Consider the following 21,806-nt stretch of genomic DNA (forward strand, 5'->3'; position numbering starts at 1 on the left):
GATCTCCAGAGACTGCAGTCTCCCACTATCAGAAAGCCATTGAACTTAGTCCTAGTCATCATGTGGCCATGGTGAATCTGGGCAGACTCTATCGTTCCTTGGGGCAGAACAAAGATGCTGAAATTTGGTACAAGCGGTAAGTGGAAGCATCTGGGCAGCTGAAGTTCTTGGTAAAGGCTGCAAGAAATCTATGCTTTTAAAAGGGAAATGCCAATACTGTCTTTTCAAAGGGGTTATGCCATATTTTATGACCATTTGGTTCTTGATGTTTATTGCAAAGGAAATATTTAAATTCTGCCTAAACTCCAGGCTCTTTTTAGTAAGGGCTGGGCACAGTGGGAGACAGGATGGAAGAGAAGGTGAGGAAACAGTTGGAGAACTATAAAAAAGTACATAACTTCTTCATTTTATTTTATCCTGTACATAACTTACTTTATTTTATCCTTTAGGGCACTTAAAGTAGCATGGAAAGTTGAAATCCTGTCCCCGCTTGGAGCGCTGTATTATAACACAGGCCGATATGAAGATGCATTAAAGATTTACAGGGAAGCTGCATCATTACAGCCATCCAACAAGGAGACTCGACTGGCTCTGGTGAGTCCATGACGTTCCTCTTCGGACTCTGCAGAAAGTATTTCTTTTTGCTTGCAGGTGTGAGAACATTCGCTGGGCTGTGTGAGAATGTGAGGCTAGGCTGAAGCTGCCTTAACCTAAAAATGGAGCAGGCATGTAGGCAGAGAGGACAAAAGCCAGGAATCTTCGGGAGGTAGATAAAAAGGAACAAAGTCATTAAGGACCAAAGAGAAATGTCACCAGAAGACAGGCAAAGGAGGCTGACCACACAACCCTCCCTCCCCACAACCCCATCGACAGTTACCAGACTTGTGAATGAACAAAGCGAGGGCTTTGGAGGATAAAAGGGGTCCTGCAGCCTCCCCACATCCTGGACCTAGATTTGATAGCTTCCATCCCTCTAGCTAGTGCCACACAGCCTCGTTGAGAAGGACATGGCTAAGTGGGGATGAGTGCGTGCCGGAGAGTGGGCAAATGTACATTGCAATCAGTAAAGTTTTGCTGCTGCTTTGAATTCATTGGGTCTCCATGCATTGCATCAGAACCTGATGTTCAGCTGAAAGTGATTTGCGTGGGTTCCTAATTATTTCCCAGATATTGACCAGGACTGGGCTTGTATGCGCTGGCCACACCTACCTATGCTTGTATGCTCCAGTCACACCTATCTGGAAATCTCAGGTAGAGAGCAAGGGGGGCTGCAAGATTCACATGCCTTGATGAGCTGTGTGCATGAGTGATGAACCTAGGAGTCTGTAACACAGGTAGGTTTGGCAGAAGCAGTGAGGAAGAAGGAGCCAAAGCGGTGAAGTGGTTAAGGGGTTGGACTAGAGGAGGGACACTGATTTTCTCGTTCACCTTCAGCCATGGAATTACTCCCTCTCAGCCCAACTTAGAGCTCTACATAAGCCTCTTTTTGCTCCTACATGAAAACAATCAGTAAAAATATGAAAAACAGCTAATTGCAGGTAGTTCTTGGTGTACGTCTATTCTTTCAGTGACTGATCAAAGTTAGGGCAGTGCTGAAAAAATGGACGTACCACCGATGCTCAAGGTTCTGGCCGTTGCAGCACCCCCACACGGCTTGTGATTACAATGTCACAGGGAGCCACAAGCACACGATCGCCACCTGCGAACTTCCATGCTGCCTTCCCACAAGCAAAGTCAATGGGGAGGAAGGAAACCAGCAGGGAAGATCGCTACCAGGGTTCGATCCTTTTAGATAATATCAGCATGTATAAGAAACAACATTGTTCATTGTATCCGTATCCTTTCGCACCATTCTTTCACACCCTCTGGAGGAAGGACGGCTGTCTGGTTTCTGTTACCTGTCTCCATTCCAGGGTCTGAAATTTTTAATACTTAAACTAACAAAATATATGATCTACAGGTAGTCCTCGAGATATGATGACAATTGGGACCAGGATTACCATTGCTAAGTGATGCAGTCATAAAGCGCAATGTCACGTGACTGCATCACTTAGCGATGACAATCCCAGGAGTCCTGGTTCCTGTCATAAACCCAGGACACATGGGTCGTTAAGCGGGAAGAGGTGGGAGTCCCAGGTAAGGAGCGTGTATGCAGGGGTGCTGCGGGAAGATCGGGGCAGCTCTGGGAGGCCAGGGCAGGCTGCCCGTGAGTTGGGGGAGGCCAGGAGAGGGCTTGGGAGGTTGGTGCAGGCTGCATGTGAGCGCAGGAAGGTCAGGGTAGATGGTGCTGCAGGACGTGAATACAGGAAGGCAGGGGGCTGGATGGCGTGGCAGGGTGTGAGTGCAGGAAGGCCAGGAGGGTGGATAGCATGGCAGGGCACAAGCACGGGAAGGCTAGAGGGACTTACCAGAGCAGCTTGTGACCTTCCCTGCCAGCTTCTCCATTGACTTTGCTTGTGGGAACCTGCAGGGAAGGTCGCAAATGGCGATCACATGACTGCGGGACAGTGCAACCATCATAAATGCGAGCCAGTTGTCAAGCGTGCAATCACGATCATATACTGCAAGGGCGCTGCGATGGCCAGAACTTCGAGGACCTGTCATAAGTTCCATTGTTCAGCACCATTGCAACTTTGAGCGGTCACTGAATGAGTGGTTGGTAAACGAGGACTACCTGTATTTCTAAGGCATAAAAAGGAACATATGAATTAGAACTCCACAACTGTGTTTCCTATCTTTGTGAATAGGGATGATGGGAGCAGTAGTGCATCTCATATGAAGTCATACTTGGAGAGGGAAAGCAGAATATTTGAAAGACCAACTGCTAAAATCATCATTCAGCTCAGATGCTCTTTCTCTCTCAGATATGAGATGAGTGGCTACTGAGAAAAACCTTGTTGGAGCCACCTCATCCAATGCGTTTAGTGTTCTCAGGCTGCCTTACTGAGGGAGACCAACTGAATATTCCCCAATATTCTAGGGAGGGAGAATTTTTTCCTTTCCTTTTTTCTTTTTTCTTTTGATAGGCTCAGGTTTTAGCAATGATGGGACAAACAAAGGAAGCAGAGCAAATGACTAGCCATATTGTGACTGAAGGGGCTGAGTGCCTGGAGTGCTACCGCCTGTTGTCTGCTATCTACAGCAAGCAAGAGAACTACAACAAGGTATAGTGACTACTCTAGGCCAAAAGCTGTCAAGCTAAACACGTGGCTAAGGGGCCCAACTTTAAACTATCTTGAAAGAATGCAGAGCAATAAGCCAGAGACCAACCCAGAGACAAACCCCTCTGAGTTTTGCCAGGATTTGTGTGGCTAGCTGCCTTGACTGGATGGTGCTGCCCTATTTAAGTGTCAGAAATGAGACTCTGATTTTCAGAAGATGCTGGTGTGATGCGTCCTCTTTTGCTGCACCAGTCCCATGCAGAGACAGATTTCACTTCTCCATCTATAGGTACCTCTAGTTACCTGTCAAGAGAATTGAAGAACTCAGGATTTAATCTAGGGGGACTTTCTGGCTCTTCCCAGAGCATCCAAAATTCTTCTCTAAGAAGATCCTTCCGAACTGAATTATGGGCTGTATCATTGGGTGCAAAACATAGATGGCAACTGCCCAATTTGGAGTGATTCCTTCTTTTCCTTGCAGCCCCTGTGGCACAGCCTAATCCATATCTGGGTGTCCTTCTCATGCTGGCTGGGGAATTTTGGGAGTTGAAATCCACCCATCTAAAGTTGCTAAGGTTGAGGAACCCTGCTCTAGTGCACAGAGGAGGAAAAGATGGGGAAGTCTTTATCCCACAACTTCCTTTTATAAAGGAAGTAATTTCTGTGGCCAGAACAAAAATGGGAAAGTAAATAGTGATGCAAATTGTATTGAGAAGGCTCTGATAATAAAGATTAGCATCATCAGAAAATAAATGTATAAAATATTGTTTTTTCTAGTAATAAAAGAAGGACAAGAGCACAGAGGCACTAGCTAAATATTATAACTATTACAGAAATTCAGCAAGATATTTTCACTCATGTCCCCTCATGTTAACTTGAGGCCTTTCCACATGTGGCAGATATTGCTGGTTGGAGCTTATAAGAATTGAAATCTACCCACATCTGGAGAACAGAAGTTGGAGAAGGCTGTATCAAAGCAGCTGTTGATGTGCAATAGGAGTTTTGTTCATCCAAATTTATTGTATATATTTGTGCAGGCACTTGAAGCCATAGACAAAGCTTTACAACTGAAACCAAAGGACCCCAAAATCATATCAGAGCTCTTTTTCACCAAAGGAAATCAGCTAAGAGAACAAAACCACCTGGACAAAGCTTTTGAGGTACTCACCTAAATATATAGGTTGGATTGCTTATTTCATTAAACATAAAATGATGCTCTTCAAATTACTCAGTTGAACACATGCATCTGAGGATTATAAAGCAAAAAGGCTGCCGTAGGAAAAAACAGTGAAAGTATAGCTAGATAACAAGGGGATAGGTTCCAGAGACACAGATAATCTATTTTGAGCCTTCTTAAAATTCAATAAGTGACTATATGCTCATTTCCACTGATTACAGTTCAATGTCAGTGATGTTGCCAAAGTTCCCAGTTTCTTCACTTGGAACAACAATCTCTATGATTCATAATACTCCGCTCATATCCAAGAGTTCATTTCGACTTGAATTGTATTCCTTTCTCTTTCCCTCTAATAGAAATGAATAAATGTGAATACATGACATGCTTACCAAACATATTGATTGTTCTAAGGAAATTACAATTACAGGTGGACATGTCTTGAGCCTTCTTTCTTGGCCTTTCTCATTTTGGGGTTCCCATTTGTGGTTGGTTTGCAAGTCCCAGCATTCTTCATCTAGTACAGTCAGTGGCCAGAATTAGTAGTCTAGAACTCTAAGAACCCAGGTTTGGAGAAACTATTCTGTGTCCATTAAGATCTCCACGATATAGATATGGGTCTTCTAATGTCGGCTTTTCATTTTTGTGTTAATTTAGAGCTATAAAGTATCTGTAGACTTCAACCCAGAGCAAGCACAAGCATGGATGAATATGGGAGGCATTGAACATATCAAGGTAAGAAAATGCACAATTTATATTTATTTGTGTGTGTGTGTGTGTGTGTGTGTCTGTGTTTGTTTATTAAAATATTTATGCCATGCCTTTCATCCCTCAAAAGAGTCGTCAGTGTGATTTACAATCCTTTGGTACATTTTTGATGCAGTTAAAGAAATTATAATGTGTGGTTCACCAGATGATCTTGGATTACAACAGTATCTAGATTCCCTATGCCTACTTATAACCTTTTTTTTTTAAGTCAAAAGATGTTTAAATTGTCTATTTAAAAGTATTACAAGCTAAAGTAGCCATCCCCAGGCATATTCTATTTTAGTTTCATTAGAACTGCAACAAAATGCATGTGGAGGATGCTTTTAAATTAAACTTCTTATTCTTTTAAGTTATTTTTTAAATAGGCATAGGAAACCACTGATCCTCCAGATAACTGTTGAACTGAATGTTCTCTCAGCCTCAGCCAGCCTGGTCAATGAATGAGTATAATAATGGGAGTCTATCTAAAAGCTATCAGAGATGGGCTTTGTAAAAGCTTCCCTCAAATGTAGTTGTTCAGCCTTAACCCTAACTTTGTCTTGGGTCACCACTTGTATACCTTTCTGTAAGGCAAAACACAAGGCTTCTGATAACATCTGTACCTGATAGACAGGTTTGTGAGAGGGTTAGTCCCCAAATAAGTTAGGGCTTTAACAAGAGAAGAAGAACTACCAATAGACTATTACAACCACACGGCATCACAGTAGCATACAAACCAACTAAAGCCCTCCAGAACTTCTTAAGTAAACCAAAAGACCTAGTAGCCCAAGAAAAAGCAGGAGTCATCTCTAACATACAATGAAAGAACTGTAACAGCCACTGTGTAGGAAAGACAGGCAGAAGTCTAGCAGAGCACATCCATGAATACCAACTAGCAGTCAGAAGATATGATGAAAACTCCTCAATCTCACAACACACGGACAGACGCAACCATAGTTTTAACTGGGAAACTCTGAGTATCCTAGACCAAGCTAAATCCAAAAATGCTAGGGAATTCCTGGAAGCTTGGCATTCAGACAAATCAGCCATCAATAGACACATAAGAGAGAAACCACATTTACACACCATTCAAAAGAGACAATAAAAAAGCTAAGAAGGGAACAAAGACCAGAACACATCCTCTCCAGCAGCCAACACCCAGATAAGCAGAGATTAACACCAGACAAACAATCAAGCAGAAAACAATACCCTAATCAAGAAACTACCAAGGAGAAAACCCCACCCCCGCCACCACTGGCAGGGCAAGCTACTATATATAAACAGGGAGCAAACCCCACATTCACTGGCATTGATGATGTTACCTAGTTGGGTAATGAAATGTCTGCAAGCAAACAGCCAAGCTCAGAGAGCACCAAGGACTCCACAGTTCAATCCTGCATTACATATACAGTGGTGCCTCTAGTTACGAACGCCCCTCCTTACGAATTTTTCAAGATACGACCAGCTCCGGCCCCAAAAATTTACCTCTACTTGCGAACTCTGCCTCTACTTACGAACTGGATCCGCGGCCATTTTCCCTGCTGCCACGCGGTTGCGGCTTCCTGTGAGCGAGATCGCGGTAGCAAGGAGACGTTCGGTGAGGCTTGTGTGTTTTGTGGCGTTTGGAAGGTTTTTGTTGCGTTTGGAAGGTTTTTGAGGTTTAAAAATAAAATGCATAGGTTTCAGAACTGTTTAGCCATATTTACATTGAACCTTATGGGGAAATTTGCCTCGTCGTGCGACCAAATTCGGAGGGCAGAACGGATTAACCGTATTTACACTGAACCTTATGGGAAACTTTACCTCGACTTGAGACCAACTCGAGTTGCAACCAGAGTCACGGAACGGATTAAGTTCATAACTAGAGGTACCACTGTATTCTCTTCTATTGGGAGAGAAGAAATTCACAAACATATAGCTTTGTTCCTATCTCTGGAGGCAAGAAAGGGGCAGACAGCTGGCTCAGAGTAAAAGTCATAGATGAGAACAGCAGTAGCTGAGATTGGCCAAGGTAGTAGCAGCAGAGAATGAGATATGGGCCAAATTGGGGGGGGGGGTGGAATCCAGCAGTGGATGAACTTGGGATTTTACCCTTTTTGTCTGATGAAGATTCCTGTATGGCCTCAACATTTATTCATTATCTCTGGTCCATGTATCATTTCTCAGCTTAATTTATCTCACAAGGCTGTTGTGAAAATAGAGTGAGGAAGAGAACCATACACAGTATCTGAGCTCTTTCAAGGAATTAAAGTATGATGTTTTTAAAAATAAACAAAATAGAAATACTGAGAAAACAACCATCCATGTTGACATGGAGTCTGTAGAACATTGATATCTGAAAGAAATCTGTAGAACCTGCCTGTGAAGTAATGACTGATAACATTGTGCAAAAAGTGTGTTGATTTTCTCTCTCGTTCCCGATTCCTATTTTTGCAGGGTAACTATATCACCGCACGTCATTATTATGAGAAAGCTTTACAACTGGTTCCAAACAGCAAGCTGCTGAAAGAAAATTTGGCAAAACTGGATCGCTTAGAGAGACGCCTGCAGGAAGGGCAGGGAAGAGGGTAACTGGGTCTGCAAGACAAATGTACGCCTCCTGGTTAATGACCACATGTTTTGGAAACCCCAAGTTTCCCTCAAGACAAAAGCAAATGGAACACGGTTATGGGCAGTGGGGACACAAAATAAGAGGAGTATACATAGGGATCACAGAGGAGTTGCCAAAGCTACAGGGGTCCTGCTGTTTGCTCCTGGAGGTGCTGTGGGACAGGTGAAATCCTAACCTTAACCCAGAGATGATGGTGGGAAATGCTTCAAAAATGGCTAAAATAAATGCATTGCTGGGATGATTGTTGGAAGGGAAGCAATGGCTTGCTTTAGCAAAAATCAGAGAAAGTAGTCATCTTGCAAGAAAAATGCTCTTGAAACCAGGTGCCTGATTAGCCAAGAAAGTAGCTGCATCAGCCAGTGAGGAAGTGAGAGAAGAGATAGGGACAGCTGTCACTGAGGGAAATGCCACTTACCGGAGGCACTTGTAAAATCTTGGTAATAAATCTTGAAGAAGAATTGACTGTTATCTCAGAAGAAAGTGATGTAGCTCATTCTTCTCTAAACACTTAGATCAGGAGCGTGATTTCAGAAAAAGTCCCCTATATGAAACATCATATTTGTGACAGTTTACACTCAAGCTATCACAGCAGTAATAGGAATTTAGATGAGGATATGCTTTTGCCAACGTGATTAATCATTTGTTTTTCCGGGTAATGAAAACTGGATAATCAGGTGAAAAGAGGCAGCTTAAAAACAAAGGGCTGAATGGATGTGCTCTGTGTTAGTGATATTAAGGGGTCAGAGTTGTTCAGAATGCAAGATCTGGGCTTCCCAAAAAAGTTCTCTTCATGCTTGCAATGGATTTCATTTGCGAATCCCTGATCCTTGGGTGACCTCAGAGGCTGATTTGGGGGGATCCTGAGTGCCGATGGTCAGGAATTGGTAAAAGGAGCTTCTGTGAGAAGGAAGAGCCTCAGAATGCCTTCTAAACTCACAGAACCTCCTTGAATGACACATCTGGATCTTGGCCAAGAAGATGCATGATATAGCCATATCTTGCTGGCTCCGAAGCCTTTGGATTTGTTAATTTTTTGATACCTGGGAAATGAATGATTTCTGAGGCATTTTTTTTTTCTAGTGGAAGCTTCACTTCCTTTTCTCTCTCAAATGAGAAAAAAAGAATCAGGTTTACAAAATATGATAAAGGGGGAGAAAACTCATGTTGCAAAAGATTAAGTGTTTATTTCTGAATATTATTTATTTGACATAACAAAAAAATTGTAGCTTTATTTTTTTCTGTGTTAGATGACTTAGACCTGTGGCTGTTATTTTTATGAAGTCAAAGAAGGTAGCAACCTCCAGGGAGGGGGATGATAGTCTGAGAATAGTGGGGCACCTCTGTAGGATTACAGCTCTTGTACCTGCTTGGTTGAGTTCTTAAGGGTAAGCTCTGCTAACATGAAGCTGCCTTGGGCTCAGGCACAATGCAAATGGATGGGGATCATGACATTAAATAAAGAAGCCTGAGCCATTGTGCCTTGGAAAAGGAGGTCTAGCCCCGTGGTGGGTGCAACTGGATAACATGCTATTAAAATCTACAGTTTGGTAATCCAGTTTGATCCTGTCTCTGAGCAGCTGTGGATCCCTTGTTTCAGACTTGCCTTACAATATTCACTGACAGGGAAGCTGTCAAGCAGGATGGAAGATAGTTCATCCTTCCCAAAAATGTGAGGAAGAGTAAACACTCCTCTCCATTTAGCTAGACAATATCTCTCCTTTATAAATACATTGGTGACTGGCTGGAGGATTTATCTGCTGTTGCTACAGAAGAGAATTTGGGAAAACCTGATGTAAATGTTGAATGGTGGAAGTCATGAAGAAGTCATGAAGAAGCAGAACTAAAACCTTTGCTTTAATGGGGTAGTTGCCCATGCACAGAAGCCAACTATCATTGGCTTCTTTTTATAAACATCCCATGTTTTCCTATTTGTTCCTATTTGTTAGTTTATTACAGAGGATCCATTAACGAGAGGGAGGCATAACAGCTCTGCAGTGTGTGTTGCATAGTAGCATTCAAACCATCTATCTGGGAACTAGAGTATTCTGAGTATTTTTTAAGAGGTAGTATACTCCTGAGGATTGAGTGGTAGGGTCTTGGATTCAAGTCCTATTTCTGCTTTGGACTTGGGCAGGTCATGATTTAATGCCTATCTGTGAAATGGTATGATAGATACTTTATATTAAATGTTGGGAAGTTAAGATTAAAAATGCTGAATAAGGTAATGGAACATCAAATTATATAGAAACAGGTCTGAATATTGAACAGAAATAGCACTTTCTAGATAATAAGCTCTTGCTATCATCCTGAACTTTCAGGATGTGGTAATGCAGAAACTTGAGGCTTGGCTGTTAAATGTTGGCCCTCAGAGGCTCAGCAAGCAAAAATAAGTTAGCTTGTAACAGAGACATATTGCATCTTCTGTGTTTTTAATCAAAATTTATTAGCCAGCTGTGGATTTCGGATTTCTTTTCTTGATGGATCAACATGGCTATGAATCAGGGTTTTTTGGTAAAATGTAAGCCTGTTGAGAATAAATATTTCCACTAAAAGCACTGTGCCAAATATATTATAATCCACCCGGATGTACTTCTAGCAAACCCAATTGATATGTTTGGAGGAACATGAAGGAGGCTGAAGTCCACATCTGGAGATCATCTGGTTTGGGAAAGCTGTCATAAATAAGCACATTTTTAGTCTTCTACCCACCATCATTTTCAGCTTCTGCACAGCTATGAATATTTCACATATGATCTCTTCATGAATAAATGTATGAAGGATGCCTCAACTGTTTCAACCATAAATATTTCCATCTTTGTTGAAAATGGCATGTTCAGGGTCAAATTTTATTAATGTCATAGACCATGATTTTCCTTTTCCTCTCAGTTCATCGATGAAACTGACAGAATTTGTCAATTTCGTCAATGCTGAGGAAATTTCACCCGTTTACTCCTTTTCCTTCCCTACTAATCCTGGCCTGAAAAGGAAACAGGGAGTTCCTGATTTTTTTTTCTTCAAAAGAGTATATATGCATAGCAGTATTTACTTGTTAGTTTATATGTTAATTTTCTGAAGAAAATTAGTTTCCTGAAGAATAGGAAAGAAAACAGTGCAGGAGATTAGACTTCGTGTGCAGTTATATCTACATCTAGTTGTTGCAAATCTGTAGAGCAACAAGAAACAGGAGATTATTCTCCCCTGCACAAGCTGGAGGAGCTGTGGTGACATTTATAACAGGAAAATCTCATTTGTGAATGTTGAAATGTGCATCAGCTGAAATGAAGGAAAATTCTGAAGTCATAGATTTGTTTTAAATGCTTTAAATGTTTGTGATTTTGACCTTAGGCATAAATGAGATGTACTGAAAAACAATGGAATAAGTTATTTATGTCCTTTCAAGGGAAACTGATCACAGCCAACTTGAGCTGAAACTGGTCCTTAGTCCATTAGATGATATCACAAATTGAGACTCACTGAATCTCAAGCATTGATATATTTATAGTAAAAATATCTTACAAACTTAATGGCAACATAAATTTGTAAATCTGGGTAAATGTCATCATTTATAATTATATATCATCTTTATGGATCCAAAATGCAGACACTGAAATATATTGTTTACAATTTAATGAAAAAAATGTATAATACTTTCTGGAAAATATGCCTCTGAACTGAGATGATAACAAGTTTTCTGACAAAGAAAATGGTTGAAAATACTATCATATTCAAATATAGTTGTCACTTTTCTTAACAGGAAAGTATTTCTTCACAAGTATTTACACATTTATCTTTGCTGGCCGTTCAAGGAAGCAGTGGGGAATGAAGTCACAAAGACTGGGTAGATAAATCAAGCTAGCTGATTTACTGGACAGATTTGTACACAGGAGCATTATTTCCAGTTTTGATTTCTATGTGTTTCATCTGAAATGCATTCAGAGGAGCGGGTTATGATTGAAAAGTGTCCATGGGTTGCCTGTATCAGCCTTTCTGCCTTCATTTTTATACATTTTGGCCTTTAAATTTGAGGAGCAAAAAACACTTTCATTCCAGCTTGCTCACAGCTGGTTCCATTTTTTTTTTTAAAAAACTGTCCTTGAAAATGGGCTGTCTTTTCCCAGACAGCATCTGCATTTTAAGAGTTTGCTGTTGATAGAGAAGAAAGTCGTACTCATTCCTTTCTATCTTCCCCTTCCCCTCCCAAAAATCCAGCATTAGCATGACCATTTCTCTTTTTGCATGCAGCAACTGGCTAGTACAGAAATAAATTACGTGTTCTGGACATTGGCGCATCTTGCTGAGGTAACCCCCCCCCCCGCCACACACACATGCAAATACACACAATTTGGATCTTTTTCCAGATGAATGGGGCCCATCTTGGGAAAAGACTCACTTTTGTGGTTATTCATATTGATCTAACAACATTCCAATGCATTCCTGACCTGATTTGATCACTCTTCCCTTTTTTCTTCTTGCTGCGTGTGGATTAAATGCAGCTATAAATATCCTAGCTCTCTTTTTTCTACTGGCATATATTAACCCTGCATTATGAACATTTTTTTTTATTCCAAGAAAAATTGTGGGACAACTCCTTTTCTGAAAACTTGAATTGTTTTGTATGGAGAGGGGTCTGCTGAACCTAAACTAACAGGCCATAAGGGCTGCCTGGTTCATTCCATGGATCCAACCCAAAGGGCTCAACATCGTCCAAAGTACCCACTCCGCTGAAGTGGATGGGGAAGACTGGATGTCCGCGAGCTCTAGAAATATTGTTAGGCATGGTAGGTTATTCTAATTCTGGTAAAAGCAATGACTGTGTTCACATATTGAATTAAGATATAACATACTTAGCTATAGTGTATTTGAACCACAGCTGTTTTACAAACCACAGTGGCTAGGCTCATATAATAAGCTAAGCCAAAAGTAACAGCATATAGTTTGCAATTAGCCCTTGTCTCTGAGCATTTCCGTAGAATATACACAGATGTATACAGACCAAATTCACCCAACACTGTAAGTCGTCATTTTAAAAATACATTTGTACCTTAGCATGTCATGTGATCACAATCAACTGTGGTTATTCAGCGAACCGTGGTTTAATATGAAGCATGAGCAGATCCGTTTCCATACAATGCAAAACTGAGCCCTTTGTTGAATATTTTGTGCAATTGTTTCCTGGTGATCAACAATAACAATTTCGTTCTTTTAAAGACAGAACGAAAAAGTCATTGGGTTAAGATGATTTGCTGTCAAACTGCAGTATCCAGTGGGCTTTTTGGGGGGGTTCACTAGAAGCTTATGAATGGACCTTTGAAATGAAGCTGAGGGAGATAGCGGTACATCCACAGCTGAGTGCTGAGCATTTCTCTAGCTCTCTTCTAAGAGGCCAGAAAAAAAAAGGAATTGTCTGCAAAGTGGAGCGTCTGCTTTCCATGCAGAACCCTTTCTTTTTCATCTGTGAACACTAGTTTTGATGTTCTGCCTTGGATAGCCACCATCAATCAGAATGGGCAATATTGGACATATCGGAGAATAGGCAATATGGGACCAACAAATAGGCTGACCTAGTGTAAAGGAAGGAAACTTCCTGTCTCTGCTATATGTTGGTTTGTGACTCTCTTTAGAAGCAATTTATGCTGTAGAGTAGAAGTCAACATCTTTTGGTCCCAAGCTGCATGTTTTACATCTCTGGAGCCCCCACTGACCACAATTGCTAAAAATAATGAAATATAGAAATATATGTAGTATGCTAGAGAATGGCAGTACCCTTGTTGGAAGGTAATGTGCTGAGAGAGGGGGACACAGCACTGCTGTTAGAATTACAAAAGGGATTACCTTGTATTATTTCCCTTGTTTCAATGAACTGTTCATATACTCATATAATTCTGGGGCAAGTGGCTCTCCTTCAGATGCTAAATAAAAACAGAAGGTTAGGGTTTTTAGCACTGCTTCAAGCATTCATAAGCACTATTTTTATGATTACAGGAAGCTGCCTTCCTCCAGATAGATGATCGATCTGGGTAGCCCAGTATTGTCCATTAAGATCCCCATAACATTAAAATCCCAATTTATTTCAAACTGTTTTTCACCATCTGTTATCTGATCTTTGTTTTAACCAAAGTCTGAACCTGGAATCCTTTGCAAGTAAAGCATGTATTCTCTCACTGAACTTTAGCCTCTCTAATAGAGGATACTGACAATCACACACGTATGCTTAGAATGCCAGCAATCATCAGACTTCTGGGGATTAAAGATAATTGTGTAACATAATGATATATGAAAATTATAAAGCCTTATTAGACCCGGGACTACAGTTGGAGTCATGGAATCGCAATTATATGGTTCAGATTGTTTTCTTAACAGCAGCTCTGATCTTGAATTTGAATGAATTCTTTGAAAGCCTGCCAAAATCTCTGCACACTTAGCTCCCTTTTTACAGTTGCACTATGTGTTTAGCTTATTGCTTGCACGCTTTTCCTCTGTGAAAATATGGCCCAGTAGGGCTTTTTTGCCTAGGGCATGTGCAATAGTTAGCAGCGTGCTTCTACATACACAAGCAGCAACAAGAAAACTTGTCTGAGAAATGTCAACTTGGATTATGGTAATCTCTGAAAATATGTGCCAATATTCTTTGTGCTGTTGATCTGAGTTTGTTGACAACTCTTCTTCTGAGAACTCTGGTTGTAACTGATGGCTTCTCTGAACGTCCAGAACTCTCTTTGCCAAAATTGGATGCTATTGAAGTTCTACAAGTTGAGGTTAATTGCATAGATGTGGAGTTTTTCTGTCTTTTTCACTTTTGCCTTTCTCAGTTTTGGGATATTGTTTTTGTTCACTAGATTTAAATGCACAATTTAGCAGTGAACTGTATGCCAGTGGTAACAAGATTTTGAAAGAGCCTTTATCTTCATTGTCAAATTATGAATGGATTTTGACCTCAGAAATTATTATCAAATAAGTCTTTGGACAAAGCAGATGTATATAAATGTCTATTTTATATAAAAATGATAAAACTATTGGTGTTTTTTTCCTGACTGTTTGCTTTTGTAAGTGTGTGGTGCATCTGAATCCTTCATTTTAGTCTATGTGTTTGTGCATTTATGGAGGGAGCATTTCAATGCACTGAAGGTAATAAATCACAAAATAGATTCAAATATCGTTAAAATCCCAATAAAATGAAAAATAGACTTCATAAAAAGAAGGAACTTGTAAAACAATTTTGACTCCCAAGTAAATATCTTTCTAGAAAAGTTTGCTTTCTAAGTCTTATCAAGCAGATCTGGCAACCCTTGACTGCATTCTTACAACACAATTAACCATAGTTCAGAATTAATCAGTTTTTTGGCTTTGCATACCATACATTGAAATTAAACAGTTGGGTTGGTTTCACACAGCGTGCTAAAATGTTAATAAAGGTTGACACCGATAAACTTAGCATGTTGTGTGAATGCAGCTGCTGGGTTTGTAACTGACCTGGTCAAATGTGTTGTGTGAACAATGAGACAAGGGGGGGAGGGATTCGTACCAGCTCAGCTTTGCCCTAGCAAGTGGCGTATTTTAGAGATGCTTTAGAGAATGCCCCCATTGAACATAACCCACAGGTTGGCAGCATACGGAAGAGAAACACTCATTTAGTATTTCTTGTTCATATAATAATGTACACTGTTCCAGGGCTATCACATGCCTTGTACTATAAACTATTTTCTATTTAAAGAAATGTCAGAAATTGGGAATTGCAAGGGTTGCATGACAATTACAGTCTTCTATAGAAATGCAGAACATTGGCAGATACAACCATGATTGTAGGTGAAATATTCCCATAGCTGAAACCACAGAAACATTGGCAGGTACACAGAAGGAATCAGTAGGGAGACTAAAAATCCAAGTGTTCCAAGGAAAATATTTTGAACAGAGCTCTAGACCAAAATGTTAAATTACCTTTTCTTGAACTTGTTTTACATACCCTAGGTTATTAAGAATGCCCAGTTTACAGATGACCCATAGTTAAGAACAGAGCCTATTACAGCAAAATTTGAGTTAAATACACAATTATTTGAGTTAAATACACAATGGTTTGAGTTCATTACACAATACTACTTATACAGTATTATACAATAATACTGTTCCGGCTTACATACAAATTCGACTTAAGGACAGACCTTGGGAACAGAACTCAAACTGGGGACTACCTGCATAAGATTGACCCCAAGGCTCTGTTATCCCTTGGCTGTATGGGGTACTTGTATATGATACCATTATGATAGTGCTACAGTTCTGGAGTTCCCTACCACAAGATCCTCTTCCTCCCTGATTGTTCTTGACAAAATGGGATGCGATGGGGAAACTTATAATTGATGCTAGTCTGAGCTTAGCTTAATTTGGTGTAGTGGTTAAGGCATCAGGCTAGAAACCAGGAGAGCATGAGTTCTAGTCCTGCTTAGGCACAAAGCCTGCTGCAGGACCTTGGGCCAGTCACTTTCTCTCAGCCCTAGGAAGAAGCCAATGGCAAACCACTTCTGAAAAACCTTGCCAAGAAAGCTGCAGGGACTTGTCCAGGCAGTCTCTGAGAATCAGACATGACTGAATGGATTAAAAAAAACAAGTCTGAGCTTTTCAACATAACTGAAAAAAAAGGAATGACACAAAACTCAGTCTGGATCACATGACTTAATCATTTTAATTGTATCTCGAATAAGTTACCAACTGCAATGGCTAGGCTTACACAACACATCAAGCCCAAAATCATACGAACTATGTTTTGGTTGAGCACAGCTTTTCACAACCTGGGCATGTTTCAGAAATATTTATGTAAACACCCAGAACTCTTGGCAATGGCCATATGACTGGGAATTTGTCCATCTATCTGGAGCATGCCCAAGTTGAAGGAAAGCTGGCTTAGCATGAATTGTGATCCCAGTAAGATGTTTCACTCTTTGCACCAAGCCAGGTTATTTTAACTGTTTGCACTGAATGACCTTCAACTGGGTGGGTTCACAGAGCATGTTAAGACATAAGACCAGTGTTGTCCAAACTTGTCCACTTTAAGATAAGTGGACTTCAACTCTCAGAATTCCCCAGCCAGCCATGCTGGCTGGGGAATTCTGGGAGTTGAAGTCCACTCATCTTAAAGTGGACAAGTTTGGACAACACTACATAAGACCATAGGCTGCTTGTCGTCATGGGTGGATTCAGAAGCAAAGCATATTTTGCACCCCGAAGTCAGATCCCAAAACTCTAGGCTATATGATTACTGGGTAAAGGGCCACCTAAAAAAGAAAGATTAGCCATCCAGATGGAGAAAATCTGAACGCTCCAGTGCTGTCCTGGTGTAAAGAATGCCACAGGCCTAATGGTCCAAAGGAGGAAACTTGGCACCTGCAAATGAATTGTATTCAATATCCAAAGCAACTTGAAAGAGACAGACTTCCCTGATAAGTATATCAAGACCTTATGGCCATTTTTACATTGCGTAGGGGAAAAAAAGAGGAAATGCATTTTCAGAACAGAGGAAAGAATGAATATACACACACAAATTGCTGGATTGCACAGGTGCAATGTTAGAAGAATTCATTACGGTACTAATAATTTAAATAGAAATGCAATACTGCAGTAAAGGAGTAATGGCAAACTATGACCATTTAACTCCAGTGCCTGCTCAGACTGTATTTCTGGAGGTAAAGTATGGGCAGTTTTAAGTCCTCTGCTCTTCTTCAGTTTTTAAATGGGATAAGAATTTGACAAAGCTTGAAATAGAGCACCCCTCCCCAATCTAGAGACTCCAGGTGTGTTAGGCTTCATCCCCAATTCTTCAGTTCACATGGCCAATTTCCCCTTTCCTTCTCTGCACATGTCACCACCAGCTTCTTCATGTGCTCAGACTTCTCTCACTCTTTGATAGAGATCTTTACACTTTCCCATAGAAACAAATGACACGCATTCACCGTCCGGGTTCATGCATTGTGTTTAGCTACAGTTTGCTGACTAAAGTAAAGTTAGCTATATTTATCCAATAAGTTAAGCCCTAAATCATGTTTTACAAACTACAAGAACTGGGTTCACACAGTACTCTAAGCAAAATTCAAATCTATCCATTTAGGTTTTGATTTAGTGTGTGGCTTCAAACATCACACTAAACCATGATGCTGTTTCTTTAATTTTGGCTTTATATGCTGTGTAAATTCACATTTATGATTTGTAAATCATGGTTATAGATTAGTCCAATATGTTTATGGGTTAACCAACAAAAGCATCTTGTTCAGTAAATCATGGTTAAGCAATAGCTGAGTAATTGGGCTTACATATACAGTATGTACAGTATATGTAAGCCCAATTACTTACACAGTAAGAACATTTTTTTTATGATGTTGCTGTAAATCTTAATACATTATATTGTTGCAGTACAGTGATATTTGTACAGTATTGACTGAGGATTATTAACACTCTAATGTTTATATAACTTAGACTGTTGAAGATAAAAAAGTATAAGGTATTATATCAATATTAATGACAATTTAGGATGTCAGTGTTAATAAGCATAAGATTATTTGGCTTTTTCATCCAGAATTGAATATAACATTAAAAAAACCTCTACAGATTGCATCAAAGTATTTGTTGTACAATAAAGGTTTGGGTCTTAAGCTGATCACTTAGTATAAGTTCTCCATTGTACTGTTACTTGATGTATTTTGTACATGTTGATAAAGGAAAAAAAGTAGATAACAAAGCAAGTTTAACAACAATTACAATACCAGAAAGAAAGAAGAAAGACAAAAGAAGAAGGAAGGAAGGAAGGAAAACTATTGAGTTTCTAACTTCTCTCTTTCTGAGCACTAATTTATAATGTTTATAAGAAAGGTTTTTTAGAATACATTCATTGGCTCCTCTCCCCAAATAAGTGGGAGCTATATAATAAGCTAAGAAATGCCTTGTTCGTACCTTTTAAACTACAATGCCCAGATTCCCTTGGAAAAGGACATTTAAGGATAAAAGGCTCAGTTGTCCTGTTTCTGCCAAGGGAATCTTGACTGATGCAGCAAGGTGTTGAGAATCATTTCCCTGCTTCTCTTTTTTCTTGATAAATGTGGTGGGTTGCAGACAAAGCCTTTTAAAGCACATTTTTGCTTCTATCCTTTCCTAACCTCCAGTTGTTGCTAAAAGGTTTGTTTAGCTGTGACTTACATGAACCATGCAATTGTCACAATGGTTCCTCTGTCCCATTGGCTGCCTCCATCTGTATGGTAAGTATGTTTGAGGATTAACCCCCACCCCAAAAAAAGGGTGATTATGTTTGTGTTGGGCTGAGGCATCACCTGTTGTGTTATTGTAGCCACGGGGAAGCTTTGATTTGGCTTTCTAAAAACATTCTAGGGAAAGGGAACTGTTATTGAGAAGAATGGGTTGTGTCTAAAAGACCTTTTAAACTTCCAGGAGTATCATGTTGAAGGTTGCCCAAGCTGTTATTTACTTGGAAGTAAGCTCTATCAGATGCAGGGGGCTTTACTTCTGGGTAATATGCATCTACTGTCCTTTTTACAGCTATACCAAGCTTTCTAGTCTAGAACTTAGTTTTGTATATCTCACCATGCTTTGTGTGTTAGGGCCACAACTCTGAGGGCTAGGGGTCTTGTTAGGATTTTAAGAGGGCTACGTGTTGTGAGCATTCACACAATGGCCCTGTGAGGAAATGTGGTCAAGTAACCGATTGCTACCCTCCCCCAATGAAGGATGCTTTCTAATTCTCCATGTTATTGTTATCTTTGGTGGTGGGGAGGATTGTTGGGCACACTTCCAAATAAAGCATTGAGTTGCAACCAACTATCCATTTTATTTTCTAAGAATACGTATTCATGGAGCCCATTTTGGATCCAGAAGCATTTTTGGAAGCAAAGAAACCATGCTTCCCTTCTTTTGCTTTAATTAAAAGAAGTATTGAAAGAGATCAAAGCTCAGGTGTGGCAAGAAGTCTTATGAACATCAAAGGAGGGATTCTTGCAGACCCCTTAGTGTCTCTGGAGCTTCCTTAGGAATAGGCTGTTGGGTTGCTGTTTCTTTCAATTTCATGTCAGTTCACTTATTACGTTTTTTTATTCACCTCTAAGGCCTATCCAGTGTTTCTCAAACTTGGCAACTTTAAGATACTGGTTGGGGAATTCTGGGAGTTGAAGTCCACACATCTTAAAGTTGCCCAGATTGAGAAACACTGGCCTATGCAGAAACACACGTCTTCTTTGGCATCCTTATAGATAGGGTTTAATGTCTCTCTAAGAAAGTCTCAGTCAAGTCTGTTTTTACTGTGCTCTTGTGATAATCCAATGCATTTATTTCAGTCAATTTCAGGGGACTTACTTTGCATGTTGCTAAAGAAGTCCTTTATTTTTGCAGCTTTGTTTCCCTGGCTGTTAAAACAGAGACTGTTCCAAGATACATTGCACAGATGGTCTCAAACCAGGTCCAGATAGTCAGCAAATTAAATACATTGCCATCAATAGAAGTAGATGATGTATAAACGGTACCCCAGAACACAAGCCAAAAAGGAACATAAAACTTGCAAAAAATTAGCTGAAGTTAGTAATGGCAGGGAGGAAATTAAGCTTTTCCCAGGATGCCGAGCACAGCTGTTTGCCAACAGTGAAATTCATAGCCAAGTATAGCTTCTTGTGTTGGAAGAGCAAAACACAGAATTCCTAGTCTAAAATGGGAGTTGGAGCACTAAGTTGGTAAAGCTGCTATAAATACATTAAGTAACTCTGTGAGGAATAACTTTGTCTGATCCAGCTAGAAAATGCTACTAGACTCCCATGGAACAGCTTTTCTGAATTAGATTTCCTCAGTTAAATTTGTTGGAGTGCAGTCCCCATCAACCTAATCTAAGAATTCAATAATAATAATTTTATTAAAGTTATAGGCCACCCTATTCCCAGCAATTCTGGGCAGTTTACAACTGATAAAAACAAGGAAACAACAAACCAAAAATTCTTTTGAAACAAGGAAACAACAACAAAAAAACAAAAGGAACAAAGATGGCAGAGATAACAAACCTGGATGGAAACAAAGAAGAAAAGGGGCTTCAATTGTCCTTGCCAAAGGGTCTTCAGGGCCCTTTGAAACCCCAGCAGGATGAGGGTTGTTTCAATCTCAGAGGGAACTTTATTCTAGAGGGCACATGCTGCTACAGAGAAGGTGCGTTTCCAGGGATTCAATAAATGGCATTGTTTAATTGATGGAACCTAGAGCAGTGTTGTCCAAACTTGGCCACTTTAAGGTGAGTGGACTTCAATTCCCAGAATTCCCCAGCCAGCCATGCTGGCTGGGGAATTCTGGGAGTTAAAGTCCACTCATCTTAAAGTGGCCAAGTTTGGACAACACTGACCTAGAGTGTGCCAACCCTGCCAGATTGAACCGGCCAGGCAGATACAATGGGTTACAGATGGTCCCTCAAGTAACCAGGCCCTATGTCATGTAGGGCTTTATAGGTAGTGACTAGCACTTTGAATCGCACCCAGAAGCAAATTGGCAACTAGTGCAACTTGTGAAGCAGTGGTGTTACATGAGCATAGCAAGGCCTGCCTTTCATTGCCCATGCCATTGCACTCTAGACCACCTGAAGCTTCCAGGTAGTTTTCAAGGGCAGTCCTATGTAGAATATATTGCAGTAGTCCAATCTGGAGGTGACAAGGGCATGAGTTACTATCTGAATCTAGTAGTGGATCCTGTTGAAGAATACCCAGTGGGCAAAAAGGCAGGATAAAAATCATACAAGTCAACAGCTCCTTCCAGCTTATTTTTAATGATGAGCTTTATTTCTCACGTTGCATAAACTAAGCTTAATAAGAAATGCTCCTTAATCTTTTTCTTTGGGATAATGAAGAGGCGTAAATGGATTTCAGAGCCAACTTTGTAGATGGACTTAAAAGTAAATATTTAACTTAGATCTCTGCTCTTGGTGGAGACCTACACAAGATGGCCAAGTTCTCCATGAAAATGAATGGAAGTAGCAACGTTGTGAGTGAAAATCATAATCTCTCGTCTGTTGTGTGATCACTAACTTGACCAATCTGACATAACCAGCTTTGTTTCAAAAAGGACAACTCCAATTCTGAGAAGCAACTCACAAACA

General features: G+C 40.3%; 1 protein-coding gene across 4 annotated transcripts in view; it reads left to right on the forward strand.

Annotated features, from left to right (window-relative positions):
* The window catches only part of TMTC1 (transmembrane O-mannosyltransferase targeting cadherins 1), a 139,267-nt gene extending 124,448 nt beyond the window's left edge, over positions 1 to 14,819 (forward strand). For 3 of the 4 annotated variants that reach the window (XM_025164681.2, XM_088141210.1, XM_088141209.1), the window contains 6 exons: positions 1 to 136; positions 450 to 594; positions 3,027 to 3,164; positions 4,199 to 4,321; positions 4,993 to 5,070; positions 7,519 to 14,818. In XM_025164681.2, the coding sequence (XP_025020449.1) occupies positions 1 to 136; positions 450 to 594; positions 3,027 to 3,164; positions 4,199 to 4,321; positions 4,993 to 5,070; positions 7,519 to 7,653 (755 nt within the window). In that variant the 3' untranslated portion in view covers positions 7,654 to 14,818. Of the gene's footprint in view, positions 137 to 449; positions 595 to 3,026; positions 3,165 to 4,198; positions 4,322 to 4,992; positions 5,071 to 7,518 lie in introns of all 4 variants that reach the window. The other variant, XM_015887540.3, reaches the window with a different exon arrangement.
* The last annotated feature ends 6,987 nt before the right edge of the window (positions 14,820 to 21,806 follow it).

The sequence above is a fragment of the Python bivittatus genome, unplaced genomic scaffold, assembly GCF_059951505.1.
Source record: "Python bivittatus isolate LINGU-HERP-01145 unplaced genomic scaffold, Pbiv_v1 ctg000330_np1212, whole genome shotgun sequence".
NCBI lineage: Eukaryota > Metazoa > Chordata > Lepidosauria > Squamata > Pythonidae > Python > Python bivittatus.